The sequence below is a fragment of the Salminus brasiliensis genome, chromosome 4, assembly GCF_030463535.1.
Source record: "Salminus brasiliensis chromosome 4, fSalBra1.hap2, whole genome shotgun sequence".
Taxonomy (NCBI): Eukaryota; Metazoa; Chordata; class Actinopteri; order Characiformes; family Bryconidae; genus Salminus; species Salminus brasiliensis.
In genome coordinates, this window is record NC_132881.1 from 41,509,708 (window position 1) to 41,523,655 (window position 13,948).

The 13,948-nt window shown below is 43.6% G+C and overlaps 2 protein-coding genes across 6 annotated transcripts in view; both read left to right on the forward strand.

Annotated features, from left to right (window-relative positions):
• The window catches only part of htt (huntingtin), a 43,586-nt gene extending 38,380 nt beyond the window's left edge, over nt 1-5,206 (forward strand). For all 5 annotated transcript variants that reach the window (XM_072678499.1, XM_072678500.1, XM_072678503.1 and 2 more), the window contains 3 exons: nt 194-356; nt 1,776-1,936; nt 2,052-5,206. In XM_072678499.1, the coding sequence (XP_072534600.1) occupies nt 194-356; nt 1,776-1,936; nt 2,052-2,265 (538 nt within the window). In that variant the 3' untranslated portion in view covers nt 2,266-5,206. The remainder of the gene's footprint in view (nt 1-193; nt 357-1,775; nt 1,937-2,051) is intronic.
• Nucleotides 5,207-6,490: 1,284 nt separating this feature from the next.
• rgs12b (regulator of G protein signaling 12b) overlaps nt 6,491-13,948 on the forward strand; it is a 94,832-nt gene continuing 87,374 nt past the window's right edge. Inside the window, exons 1-3 of the mRNA XM_072678505.1 lie at nt 6,491-6,690; nt 9,571-9,646; nt 11,108-12,056. Coding sequence (XP_072534606.1) covers nt 11,274-12,056 — 783 coding nt within the window. The 5' untranslated portion in view covers nt 6,491-6,690; nt 9,571-9,646; nt 11,108-11,273. The remainder of the gene's footprint in view (nt 6,691-9,570; nt 9,647-11,107; nt 12,057-13,948) is intronic.

Sequence of the window (13,948 nt, forward strand, 5' to 3'; positions counted from 1 at the left end):
ACCATTAAAAGTATAGAATGATCATGTCTTTATTAGTGGGCCAACGAAGAAAATCAGCAAGGGATCAAATACTTCTTGGACTCACTGTATATATATATATATATATATATATATATATATATATATATATATATATATATATATGTGTGTATGTATGTATGATTTAGTTTTTTTCACCTTTCCCCAAATGCAGGATCCGTAAAGGTTTTCCTTGTGAGGCACGGGTTGTTTCCCGCATCCTTCCACAGTTCCTGGATGACTTTTTCCCACCACAGGACGTCATGAACAAAGTCATTGGAGAGTTCCTGTCCAATCAGCAGCCTTACCCTCAGTTCATGGCTACAGTGGTTTATAAGGTGGGTAATGGTGGGCGGTTAGACTGCTTCTGTTCTTTTTACAGAAGATAATAGTCAGTGTTTCTGTTTTCATGTACGTTCATGAATGTGACATGCCTCCTGTACTTGGGCACATGCCAAACAACTGAACCATGAAATAGCAGGTCTTGGTCTGCTTCCATGTGAACCTCTGTTCAGTTCACTGCTTGTGGAAACATATTTACAATGGTCCACACCAAACATGGGAATTCAACTTCAGAATGTACTGTACTCTGCGCATGTCTGCACTGTTTACATTATCTGCCTGTCAGACTTTTTCATAATCTTTTTTTATCATAATGTCTGCGGCACAATCTGCTGTTACTAATAGCAGGTGATCAGTAGCGAGGGGTTTCATTTTGTCACAGAATTTTAGATACAAAGCATCTCATGGACCAGGCTTGTAACTGACTTGCATGCTTACTAATTGGTTCAGTTCAAACTAAAACATATTCATAACGATCATAAAAAGTTTCCCTGCTCAGTCTGGTTAACACTACATGGACAAAAGTATTGGGACACCTGCTCATTATTTCTTTCATAATCGAGGGTATTAAAGTTTATTCTGCTTTTGTTGGAGTAACTGTCTTCACTGTCCAGGAAAAGCTTCCTACCAGATTTTGGAGGAGCACTACTGTGAGGATTGTGTGTGTGTTTGATTGCATTCAGTGAAAAAAGTGTTAGTGAAGTCAGGACGTTGGATGATCACCACCCTACCCCACACATTCCTAACTACCTAACTCATCCCAAAAGTATTGTATGTAGTACCACCCATCATTCCGAAGAACACAGCAGTTCCACTTCTCCACAGCTCAATGCTGGGTGCTTTATACCCCTCTAGCCCACACCTGGCATTAGGCATGGTGCCAATAGGTTCACGTTTATGTGCTCCAGAGTTTCCTGTTCAGCGTGCTATACATCTATACAGGGACTAGACTAGCTGTGTGTATGCATTTGCACATCTGTGTCCACAATGAGTGCAGTGTAAAGTATCTAAATGCAGGGGTGTCCACAACACGCTTGTGTTTATGTTTATGTATATACATGTTTATCTTGACTCGTACTAAATGAAAAAACTAAACTGTGTGTGAAAACTGCCTCAGCTGAACAGCAGAGGACTGCTCCTTGTTTATTTATGTATTTATTTCTTTTTAGACCAGTAAGGCTTTTAGGGTATATACACTAAATACACAACACGAGGAACTTCTGGAAATATGCTGTTAGTCTTTGCTTCTGAAAAGGGTGTTTGATTAACTGGTGTTTTTAAAATAGGGCTAAGTGAGTAAGCCATTTACAAAAACAACCCTTGTAAATTTTTTACATTAGCAGACGTATTACCTTTACAAAGCCATCGATTATTGTTTTTGGTGTTTCAGACAGGTGTAATGTGTGTCGTTTCAGGTGTTTCAGACACTTCATGCTACTGGCCAGTCCTCCATGGTGCGAGACTGGGTGTTGCTTTCCCTTTCCAACTTCACACAGCGAACACCTGTTGCCATGGCAATGTGGAGCTTGTCCTGCTTCTTCGTCAGTGCCTCCACCAGCCAGTGGATCTCTGCTCTGTATCCTTAAACACGCACATGTACAATAAAAACCACACACAGAACCTTTTTGTTTTTTACTAATATAGCTTAATGTGGCGCTTTAGATTTGTTCTCCTTAATTCCTCTCCTTCAGCCTCCCTCATGTGATCAGTCGCATGGGCAAGTCAGACACAGTGGACGTTAGCCTGTTCTGTCTGGTTGCCATGGACTTCTACCGGCATCAGATTGATGAGGAGTTGGATCGCAGGTCCTTCCAGTCTGTTTTTGAGATGGTGGCGTCACCGGGTAGCCCTTACCACCAGCTGCTGTGCTGTCTGCAGAGCATCCACCAGGACACGTCACTCTGAGACATAACCGAATAATTCTACCAAGATGTCGCAACCTGACAGACCATAACGTGACACTAGGTTAGATCTCAACGAGACGCACTATAATAGCTCGGCCATGGTGATCACTTTTAGCCACATTGCTTTTAGACTGTCCATCGTACAGGTCATAGTACTCTTAAAGGCCCTGGATGAGGTGTTACTGGATCAGGGGTTAGGTGGGTGGGGGCCTGTACAGTTTACTGTGTCTTTGACCATAAAACAGAGTTCAACTATTTTTTATTTATTTTTTTCCCCCAAGAAGTGGTGGGATTTCATACATACATATTATACATACATAAGGATTTCATCCTTATATCCATCCCTATGATGCCAGAAAGTCCATAATTTACTTGAAGAAAACTGGACAAGTCCGCTTTAGAAACCGCTGCCAAGGCACGTCACTTAACCTTCGAGAACACATTCAGGGTCTGATCTTTCCATGATTTTCATTTTGTCTCTTGCTTAACTGTCCCACAACAGGAAAATCAGCATGCATATGAACTGCCCAGTCAAACATCATCATATCTACATGTAATTGTAAACATATTAAATAAGACATTTACTGTTTAAACTGTTTACTGTTCCACTTGGAACAACGGCACGCAGGTTGGATGTATCATAGTTGGCTGTGGATTTCAGCCTCACCCCACCATTTCTTTCGCTTATTCCTCTAAACCTGCCTCTTCCTGCTCCAGAATCAAGAGTTTTTTCCCCCCTCCTTGCTCCTAAATCATTCCTTTTGCACAAGCAATGCATCAGTTTGCCCTTTCTGACCTTAAGCACTTGGGGACATTAGAGACATTTAATTGCAAACTGACTTTATGTAATTCTCCCGTATCTGAGGGAGCTGCTTAAGCCATGTTGAAAGGAGATGAAATTATTTCCATGTGTTTAAACTATAAAAATGTGCTAGATAACTAACTGTTTTGGTGCAGATAATGGAATTGGCTGGTACAAAGTTTACTATTCTCCTGTTGTCTTTTTTTTATGTTTAATTATTATTATCATTATTTTTAAATAAACATAAGACATTTGCTCCTAGATTATAAGAAACCTACCCTCCAAGGAAAGATAGAAAAAGCCATAGTGCTTGCAGGGTTTTTTTGTATTGTCACGGCAGATCGGAATTTACATTGGGTTAATGTAATCCAGCTCCACCTTCCTAATTGATTTATTTGATTATTTTAATGCTCAGGATGTGACTACTGATGTAGTGTCACAACTGGAACTGTCTGTCTTTTATGTTGAGTGTTGAAATCATGTAACAGAGATATTTGTGTTAAAATGCTAAAATTTAAACTGCTGTGGTGCATGAGGACGGCCACTAAAAGGAAAATATGGCCCAAAAAGAGAGCTGGACCACAGTTACTGAATGTGTGCGAACTACTACCCTCTATAAAGATATATATATATATATATATATATATATATATATATATATATATATATATATATATATATATATATATATACACACACACACACACAACGTGTGTAAGCCCCTCAGTGCGTAAGGTTCCTCCTCGTGGAGAGACCCAACTGAATCACTGAATATGACCAGCTGACAGCTATTCACTCTTCAGTGGCCTAGAATGAACAATCACGTTGCGTTTACTTTGACGGCAGAGGCGTCACTTCACTGTAAATAGGAGCCTTAGTCAACAGCCTGGCAGCATCTTGTATATTTAGCCTGCAGCATGCCGTTGTCTGCTTTAAATATTAAATGGGTATTTTCATGTGATGTTCAAGCTACAGCGACCGGGGCCGACCTTTTTAACCGGCCGGCGGGTTGACGTGTATGAAGTATATTGACTGATGACAAACCTGGAACAAATGTGACAGTAAATGGCAGGTTGCGTTTAGGTACCCCTGGCATGCTTCTCTGATCTTTACCATGGCAACAGAGTTCGTTGGTCTTGTTGCATTGCAGTCATAGCTTTAGGTATGTTAAATATGAACTAATATCCAGTGCTGTCTGCGTTGTTCTAGTGGTATAGAGTCAGAAATATCCAGCCTTTTGACATTTTCACAGTTGAAGTGTACCCCTGTATAGACACACTCGCTCAGTGTTTTCTTCATGCACACACAGAGGTTTCTTAACTGTAACAGAGATCTTTTGGCCTCGGCGCCGCTCCAGATTCTGCATTGACACAATAAACTTTTAACTCCTGTGTCGTTTGGTAGCTACTTTTAAGACCGTCTCTACAGAAGCTTGTGGGACTGCAAAAACCCAAGCGAGGCGAAGCCGCAATGACTCGGACACCTTCGTCTAGGGGTTGAAATCAGTATGTTTGCAATCCCTTAGACCTTCACGACCCATTTCAGGAATTAATGGGTGGCTTTCATGGGTTTACCACATCTCATGCTAGACTGACGCTTCCCACTCACCCCCCCTCCTCATTCATGTGCTCAGAAGACAGGGAGTGTTTTTATCTTTTATTTTCCCAATTTTTTTCTTTCTCCATTCCTTTAGACCCCCACCCGCATCCTCCCCTCCCCCCTACCCGGCTTGCTTTGCCATTTAAACTCATAATTAGAGGCGTACATCAGTCAGTGTGTGGGATACACTCAATGAATCAATGAATGACTGAGTCCCATCAGTGTGTGTCTGGGTGGGCAGGTTGGTGTGTGTGTGTGTGTGTGTGTGTGTGTGTGTGTGTGTGTGTGTGTGTGTGTGTGTGTGTGTGTGTGTGTGTGTACACTCAGTTCAGAACAGGCAGTGAGGGATGCTGTGATAGTCCTGCACTGGAGCCTCCTGAACACCGGTTGTTTCTCTGTCAAGTATTCCAACTCACTTCTGCGAGCTTTTTGCAGTCGGTTAAGACAAAGTCGATGTATTTAATGTAATGGCTTATTTTAATATAAAATGACTGGAAAGATTATAATGTAGTAATAAAATGAATAAAATGTTTAAAATGTTTTTTTCTTCATTTGCACTTTCCTTTCCTTACCCTTCGCTTGCATTTTCAGTTGGTTTACATCCCATTTCAGAGTTTTCCCCATTTCTTTTCCCCATTTTAGTTTAGTGATGGGAATTTAAAGGGTAATGCTTCTGAATTGTGAAATTTCTGCATATCATTGAGAAGTACAGAAAGCACTGGGGTGGTTTGATGTGAAGTGGTGGGGTGTAGAGAAACTGACTGATTGCTTTACAGTGCAAATGTAGCTACTTTCTATTGTTTGCTATTCAAAACAGACAGTGCATCTGAACCCTACAAGCGTTCCTCAAGAGTTCCTTAGAAAGTAATGGTTCTATACATGGTGGAACCTTTTCAGTGCATGAATGAGTTTACTGCCTTATTAATGAGCTTTTCATACGCAAGGTAATTCTTGGAAATGTATCATTACTGATAGTTGTGAAATAGTGGTAAATCTAGAGGATGATTTTGTCTTATCGCCTTGCATGTCTGATCTCAGGCTATTATTAATATATAGACTATTATGGCCTGAAGTGTAGTTAAAATGAACCACTTTGAATGTCTTTCTTTACATATTAACCATTTACTTATGAAGAAAATCCAAAATGACAGCAAAACTGCCCTTCAAACACATGCTTAAAGATGTAAGAAAACTCCTTCATAGCAAAGTAGAGCTCTATTGTATTTGATGGCTGTTTTAGGACAGCGCTCAGTCATAATCCTCTCAAACACTTGAGCCCGGTGTTAACAGTCTCAGCAGATCAAGGAGGGGAACTCAGGCCAGCCCAGAAATTAAGAAGGTGGATATGTTGGTTAAATAAATAAATAAATAATAAATGAATAAATAAATAAGTAAAAGCTCAGTGACAGACACCAGCTCCACTGTTTGGGGGTGGCCCTATTCTCAGCACTGGCTTCTCCTATGTCTTTATAAAGTGATCTCCTGTGAGCTGCTGATCCTGAGTCAGTTGGCACTGTCAACAGATGGGGACTGCTGCCCTGTTAATCCCGGTGTGAGCTCAGTAGCTGTCCTGTCCTGTCCGGAGCGGAGGCTGCAGCTAGATGCACCCCCTGTCTGGCTTATTCTGCAGAGGCAGTAGCTGCAGTAGCTGCAGTAGTGGCTGTAGTAGCTGTGGCTGTGGCTGTGTGCACGGGCGATGCGTTTGTACAGTTTACTTGTATTACACTACAAGGCCATGAAGTCATGTGACCTAAAGAAGGGCTGCTGCAGCAGTGGTCCCCCCTTAAAAAACACTTAGGACGCGCGCCCACACACACACACGCACGCACACCTCCTCCTCCATCCTTACACCAGCTGGTTGGCCTTCTTTTGTTTACTCCAGGAGGAAGACTAAGGTTACCATGCAGCCCAACTGTGCGACGGCGGATGACACGTTTATTACAAGCTGTAAGAGAGAAAGCTGAGGGAGAGAGAGGGAGAGAGGGAGCGAGAGAGAGAGACATAGAGGAGCACAGGAACATCCGGGTAAGTTGCAGCCTGGCCTCAGTGGAGGCTAACTTGGCCGTGACAGTGTGGCTTTAGAGAGAAACGAGCAGAAACCCCTGATATCGCTGCATGTCAGAGTCGCTTGGACCTTCATTACTGAATTATTAACGTTGTGTCTGCCCCCTCTGAGGCAGTGTGTCGGCGTGCGTCTCCCGTAACTGCAGCTTTTGTGGCGCTGAAAATCCTACACCGTTACTCCCCCCAACCAACCAGCTGTTCCCTCAGAACACAATACGGGCTAGCTGCTCGTTAGCGGTCAAGCTAATGTTTACGGGCAAATATAGCTCGATATGCGTTGTGTGCTTTGCGTGGACGCAGTGTGGAAGGTTTATTGAACACAGCACATGTTTTATACGCGAATTAAACTGAGTTTTGACCCGGTTTCGAGGGTAACTTTGGAAGTTTTCGACACCTGTGGAATACTTTGGAGTCAGAGCCAAAGTAGCCAGTCTCAATCAAACCGGATTCCCGAGCTGGGATGAGGGCTGAGGATGACCGACAGCGGCGCCGACCAATGCTCGTCGCTCGTTTTCTGTTGACATGTGCGTTGCCACGGTTACCGGTGTTGACGCGCCGCCTTTTGTCCAATCACAGCCCGGAGGCGGGACAGAGCCGCGTAGCAAGAGTGAATGAGGACGCATCGCATCCGAAGGCGAGCGCCGACGAACAATGAAGGAAAGTTTGAGCGGATCTGTGGCGGCGGACACACACTCACACACACTGCGCTGCAGAGGGGAGGGAGACAGTGTCAACACGGAGGCTTTTAGAGAAACCCTTGGCGAGCTTTAATTAACCCTGAGGTAGTTATTGCTGTCTTCTGAAACTTCTGTAATCAGGAGAACCGCCGAGTAACGGTTCATCATGCATGCCGGAGCTACCACACTCCTAACAGTCAGCCCTAATGCTGGGTATTTACCCTGAATCCAGTTATTACTAGATAACATCAGCTACATGATATGATGACAGTGATAACCGGCTGCATGCTGGCCAGACGCACACCGATCAGCCATAACATTAACACCACTATAGGAGCACTGTGTAGTTCTATGATTCCTGACTGTAGTCCATCTGTCTCTCTGCATAGTCTGTTAGTGAGCATCCTTTCACCCTGTTCTTCAACCGTTAAGACCCCACAGGACCACCATGAGTGGATCAGACAAGGCAGTGATGCTGCTGGAGTGTTTAAACACCTTAGAGTCACCGCTGGACTGAGGACAGTCCATCATCCACCATCAGAAATATCCTGCGAGCAGCGGCGTCCTGTGGGCGGCGGCGTCCTGCGGGCAGCGGCGTCCTGCGAGCAGCGTCGTCCTGCGGGCAGCGGCGTCCTGCGGGCAGCGGCGTCCTGCGAGCAGCGTCGTCCTGTGGGCAGCGGCGTCCTGTGAGCAGCGGCGTCCTGCGAGCAGCGTCGTCCTGTGGGCAGCGGCGTCCTGTGAGCACTAATGAAGGACCAGGTGTCTACAAGGTGGACCAACTAGGCGAGAGTGTCTAATAGCAGCCCTCCTGTGTCTGATCCACTCGAACCCACATCACACGCTACTAACACACCACCGCCATGCCAGTCAGTGTCACTGCAGTGCTAAGAAAGACCCACCACCCAAGTACTACCTGCTCAGTGGTGGTCGGTCCTGTGGAGTCCTGACTATTGAGGAACAGGGTGAAAGGAGGTTCACAGAGTTTACAGAGAAACAGATCTGCAAAAGTGCTCTTATATGGTAAGTGGAGCTGATAGAATGGACAATGAGTGTAGAAAGTGGTATTAATGTTATGGCTGATCGCTGTATTTCTGTGTTAACAAATTACTGCTTAAAAATGATTGGCTTGGGATGTTTATTTGTTTGCAGCATTTGTCTGACGCCCTTATCCAGAGTGAGGGACTCAAACCCTATTGTGTTGCAGGGAGGACAGTATTGGTACTGACTGCACTACACCAGCCTGTACCCACTATGCTGCACTAGGACAGACGTTGACCTGTCTGACTAATCAACCTTTGTTTTGACTGAGCTCCGGAAGAGTGGAATATTTAGGTGATGCTGGGCTACTGCTCTAAAATTCACACTGTACTACGTTTGTAAGTTCTGCAGAAATAAATGCTATATTTCTATGTAATGCTGAAGCATATTTAGCCCCACCATCGAAAAATGTTGGTGTCTCAACATCACTGGGTGGGGAAAACCGCCTGCTTAGCTCAAACTAGTTAAGCTGGTTGGTTGTTGGTAGGATTTAATCTGAGTTTGGTTTAGTTGTGCCATCCTGACCAAGCTGGTTAACCAGTACATCCAAGCTTGTTGACCAGCATGACCAAGGTCATTGATCAGTATGACCTATTTGACCACATTGGTCCACTGGTATAACTAGCCAATCAGTATGACCAACGTAACAGTCAGCTTGGGCAAGTTGGTTATGCTATAGACCAGCTAAACCATAAAACTCATTAAAGAAAATAAATACATACGCTATGCTGGTTAAGAAGTAAGCTGGATAACCAGTTGACTTACCAGCATAGGGTTTTTGCCTGGACCAGTTTTTTAACCACCTGTGTGAAACCATTTACCAGCAAAAACTGGTTGTGGGCTGGATTCTTCAGCAGGGATGTAAATAACAATACATGAATATCAGCTTCAGCCCACAATTCTCATATCAGTGCATCCCTATGATAATATCCACGCGCGCTCCTTTTCTCAAACAAGCAAAGCAACGCTCTGACTCTGGTAACAGAAATAGTACACTGGTGGAGAGTTTGACAATGCAGTAGTTATGTATGGTTAATACTTTATACACAGACTGACTGGACAGGGCTAAAACAGAACGTTTACATGTGTTCATTAATTGCATCTGGTTTTTCATCCTTTTGTGCAGTACAGAGTTCTTCAGCTCCGCTTCTAGAGGGCCAGTGTCCAGCGCGGTTTGGAGATTTCCCTGCTACAGCACTCCGGTACTAACTCCTCTGTTAATTGTCAGGTTTAGCAGGTGTGTTTGAGAAGGGAAAGCACCAAATGGTGCTGGGCACTGGTGCTCTAGGACAGTTATAATTCATAATTATAATAATAATAATACTGTTAAGCCTTTTAAGTAGGTATGCATCAATATGAAAATTGTGGGCCAAGGCTGAAATCGAAGGGTTCTCTTTGCACATATCTGTCGATTCTGTAACTTACTACATTTTATTGTAAAGTTTAAGTGGGACCAAATCTACCTGGATCAGCAGCGTCACAAACCGTTATTTCTGTAGATTTACGAAAGCAGTAAAAAAAAAAAAAACTGGAAACGTAGAGACTGCTTCCTGTCATGAAAATGCAAAATTATTAAAATTCTTCAATTAAAAGTTGAGCCATTAAGCCACTAAGACGTGTATCACATATAAGATTGCATTACATACGTGACTCTGAAACCAGTAGGCCTCACGTTTGGATTTGCAGGGGAATTTGCTTCTAACGGAAAAGATTTGCATACAGTGCAAAGACCCTGTTTACACCTGGTCACTTCATCCATCTGGAGTTTTGGTGGGTCTGTGTGGAACAGTTCATCCTGTAACCATCTGTGAAAAATCTGTTTATACTGAGAGGCGTTCAGTTCTTTCAATGTGTTTATTCTGTCATGTATGGAAGTTATGGAAAATATCCTGGAGAATGCCTTTTTCTAAAAAGAGTGAGAACCCTGGTTGTGCTCATCATCAAATATTGATTTAAAAAAATGCATACATGGCCAGGATGTCAAGAAAACTCTGGTATTGATTTCTCTGTGTGGGTAGGATGGACCTCCCTTTGTCCCATCAGTCAGCATGATGCTAGTCAGAGAAAGCCTCTGGTGACTGATATAACACAATTGGCAATTTTCAGGCATGTTCAGCTGTCCAGTGACATTGCATGCCTTCACCCTCCCAGCGTTGGTAGCGTTGTGTGATTGGGCAGACCTAGCTAGTGGGTGGGAAGTGGCCATGGCTGATCATGTTAATGCTCCACTGACCTGTAATAGAAAGAGTAGCGCCTCTATTGTTGTTACTCCAGGTTCTGCACGCTGCTAACATGCTCTATGCAACTCTGGCGCAACGGGCAGTAAATCTCTCATGAGAACTGCGTAACGCTGCATATCTTGAGTATAAATGTTCGTGTAAAATCCTGTAATATTACTCTGCCACCTCAGTCCACATGTTTCTTAACCATCAGATGCAGCTTCTGTATCTTGCATAAACTGCATGTGAAAAGCATGTCGTTCAGTGGTGGCTAAATTGCAAATTCCACTTCCCGACTGTAGGGGGAGCCCAAGAGCAAGAAATACCAAATTTCACATAGTGCTGCTTTAAATAAAAGCAGCAAAGGCTTTATGTGTTTATTACAAACTTTGCGTACAAATGAATATGAATAATTGCTTGACTGTTCCCTCTCTCTCTTTGCAGGTAGTGTCCTGTGAACATTCGTCAAGCTTACATAAGGGTGATGCCGCACAGAGAGGCACTGGAGCAGATAAAATGATCTCACCTGAGTGTTACATTTAGCCCACCGGCTCTGCATTTGAGAAGCCCTCGACAGCCCCCAGCGCAAGAAGGTGAAAACAAGGGAAAGATGTTCAGACCGTCCGAGACAGGCAGGCGGCGCGCTAATGGCCAGCCGCCCGGCCGTGTCAGAGGTGTGGAGGTGGCCCGGGGCAGGGCGGGTTACGGCTTCACTCTGTCAGGCCATTCCCCTTGCGTGCTAAGCTGCGTACTGAAGGGCAGCCCTGCAGACTACGTGGGCCTTCGCTCCGGAGACCAGATCCTCAGTGTCAACGACATCAACGTGTCCAAAGCGTCCCATGAAGACGTAGTCAAGCTGATTGGGCGCTGCACGGGTGTCCTGCATCTGGTCATTGCTGAAGGGAAGCAGCTCGCTGGTGGCGGCGGACAGCTGGACTCCTGCTCCAGCGATGAGGAGCTGGGCTTCCATGACCATAAAAGCCACTGGATCCGGCCCAAGGTGGACTCCAAGACCCTGGGCATAAACCGCGCGGAACGCGTGGTGGCCGAGATGCAGTCCGGCGGGATCTTTAGCATGATCTTTGAGAGCTCCAGCCACTCGTCCAGCAGCTCGGAGAAGGCTGTGGCCTGCGCATCCCGCTCAAAGCGCAGGCCGCTCTCTGAGCCGGACGTCCCGTACGCAGAAGTCGACGCCTGCAGGAGCGACCCGAACCTCCTGTCCGAAGAGGAAATGGCTCGAGTGCTGCATGACGACTCTGTGTTCGTGGATGTGTTTGAAGCAGAGCGGCAGGACGATTTCGAGGGCATCCTCAATGTGGGCATGATCGTGGGCTATCTGGGCTCCATCGAGCTGGCGTCCACCAGTGCCAACTTGGAGAGCGACAGCTTGCAGGTAAGCTTGAGAGGTATTCCCATATAAAAGTAAGTATTGGGGTGTCAGTGGACAGTGGTAGCTTAACCTACCGTGGACATTACAGTGTCCCAGGGGACATCTTCAGTGAGCATTTGTGTCATTTTTAGATTTTTAACCATGTTGGATTTTACAAAAAAGTAAAGAATCTTTTATAGATTCTTCAATTTAAAGGGCTTTTTAAATGTTATATAACAATAACAGTAATAATAATTAATGTTCATTAACAGTTAACTGGCATTTTTATCCATTGTTAGCAATATTGGAGCTTTTAGGCAGAGGCGAACTTAAGAACTACAGGTTTTCAATGCAATAAAATACAAACCAGAGACTGAAACTAACAAAAGAAACAAACAGAAACTGAACAGAACAACAAAACAGGCCACGCTAACTCACTGTGACCCCGACATGAACACGAATCAACATGATCACATACTAGACCAGTCAAAGGAAGGCTGAAACAAAGGGGTACTTATCCACAGGGACAAATGAGGAACACCTGGGACTGACAAGGGGGCGTGGCTAGGGAGCAGACACATGTGGGAGCACTAATAAACAGGCGGGGCTAGAACAGACAAGTAACAAACAGAGCCATGTGCTTGAGAGCACATGGTGACACAAAACAGAGGCAGGGATGACAGAACAGGGGCAGACATGTCAATTAGCACTTATCAGCAAAGCATTTTTATGTAACCTGAGAAATTAAACAACAGAATAATGGAAATCACAGTTCTCTTCTTTCCTTCTTACATGTAAAAGTGTACTAATCATTTGAGTTAAATGGATTATTGTCTAGTTTTAAATTGTGTTTCTTGATGCATCAGCTTAGTTTTTAGCTCACAATATGGAGTTATGAATATGGAATGCCTGAAGCGCCACTTGCTTCGTTTCCTGTGACAATGTTTACACAGCACCCCATCAGCACCCCATCTCCTCCCTGTTCCTCAATTCAGTCTTAGTCCAACTTCTATTCATCAAAGAGGGGCCCGACCTTCTAGTTCTAAGCACAGCCACTCAGAACTCATCAGCCCATGATCTCAGAGTTCACTCCCCTCCTAGAGACATACAGTCTCTTCTCACACAACAGCCGTGCGTTGAAGGCATGATCTATGCTCACAGTTTGAGAACTGATAATGATGAACCAGACAGGTTAGCCCACAGTTGTCAGTCTAATAAGCTCCTCCACTGGCTACCTCAAAAAAGCTACATTTTTTCCCCCAGAATTTCTCAAAGTGGCATTAAAAGAGCCACTTACTTAATTGATACTTGCTGATGGTCATTTGCAAACGTTTGAAAGTAAGTGAACAGATCCTTCACAAACAATTTAATAAGCAATTTCAGTTTATCTGCTAAATTGAACATATCAAGAAAAAATAATACAGAAAATTTGGGATGTACAAATGTTTATTATTATTACTATTATTATTATTAGTGGACGCCGATACTGGCACCTACACATAGGCATGGCATCTGCAGTAGAGAGCACCAATACCATGAAGCTTACTGACATTTTTTTTTTTTTAACATTGAACATTTTTATTTGCAGACTTTATGAAACCAAACGTTTAAATAACCAGTAAAAGCCAGTCATAATTAGTTATTACCATTAAACAGACATTTACTGAAACCTTTTCTTTTACAGCACTTTTTGTTTCCATGAAGTTTGAACACTGAAGTTTAGTAGCTTTTTAAACAGAGATGTATATATATATATATATATATTTACAAATGGCAGGTTGTAATTATATTGTTATTATTATTATTATTATTATTATTATTATTATTATTATTTTAAATTAAATACATTTAAAAGAAATATAAACTGTGTTGTACATTTTTTGATTACTATATTATGTTTGTCTGAAAATTGGTGT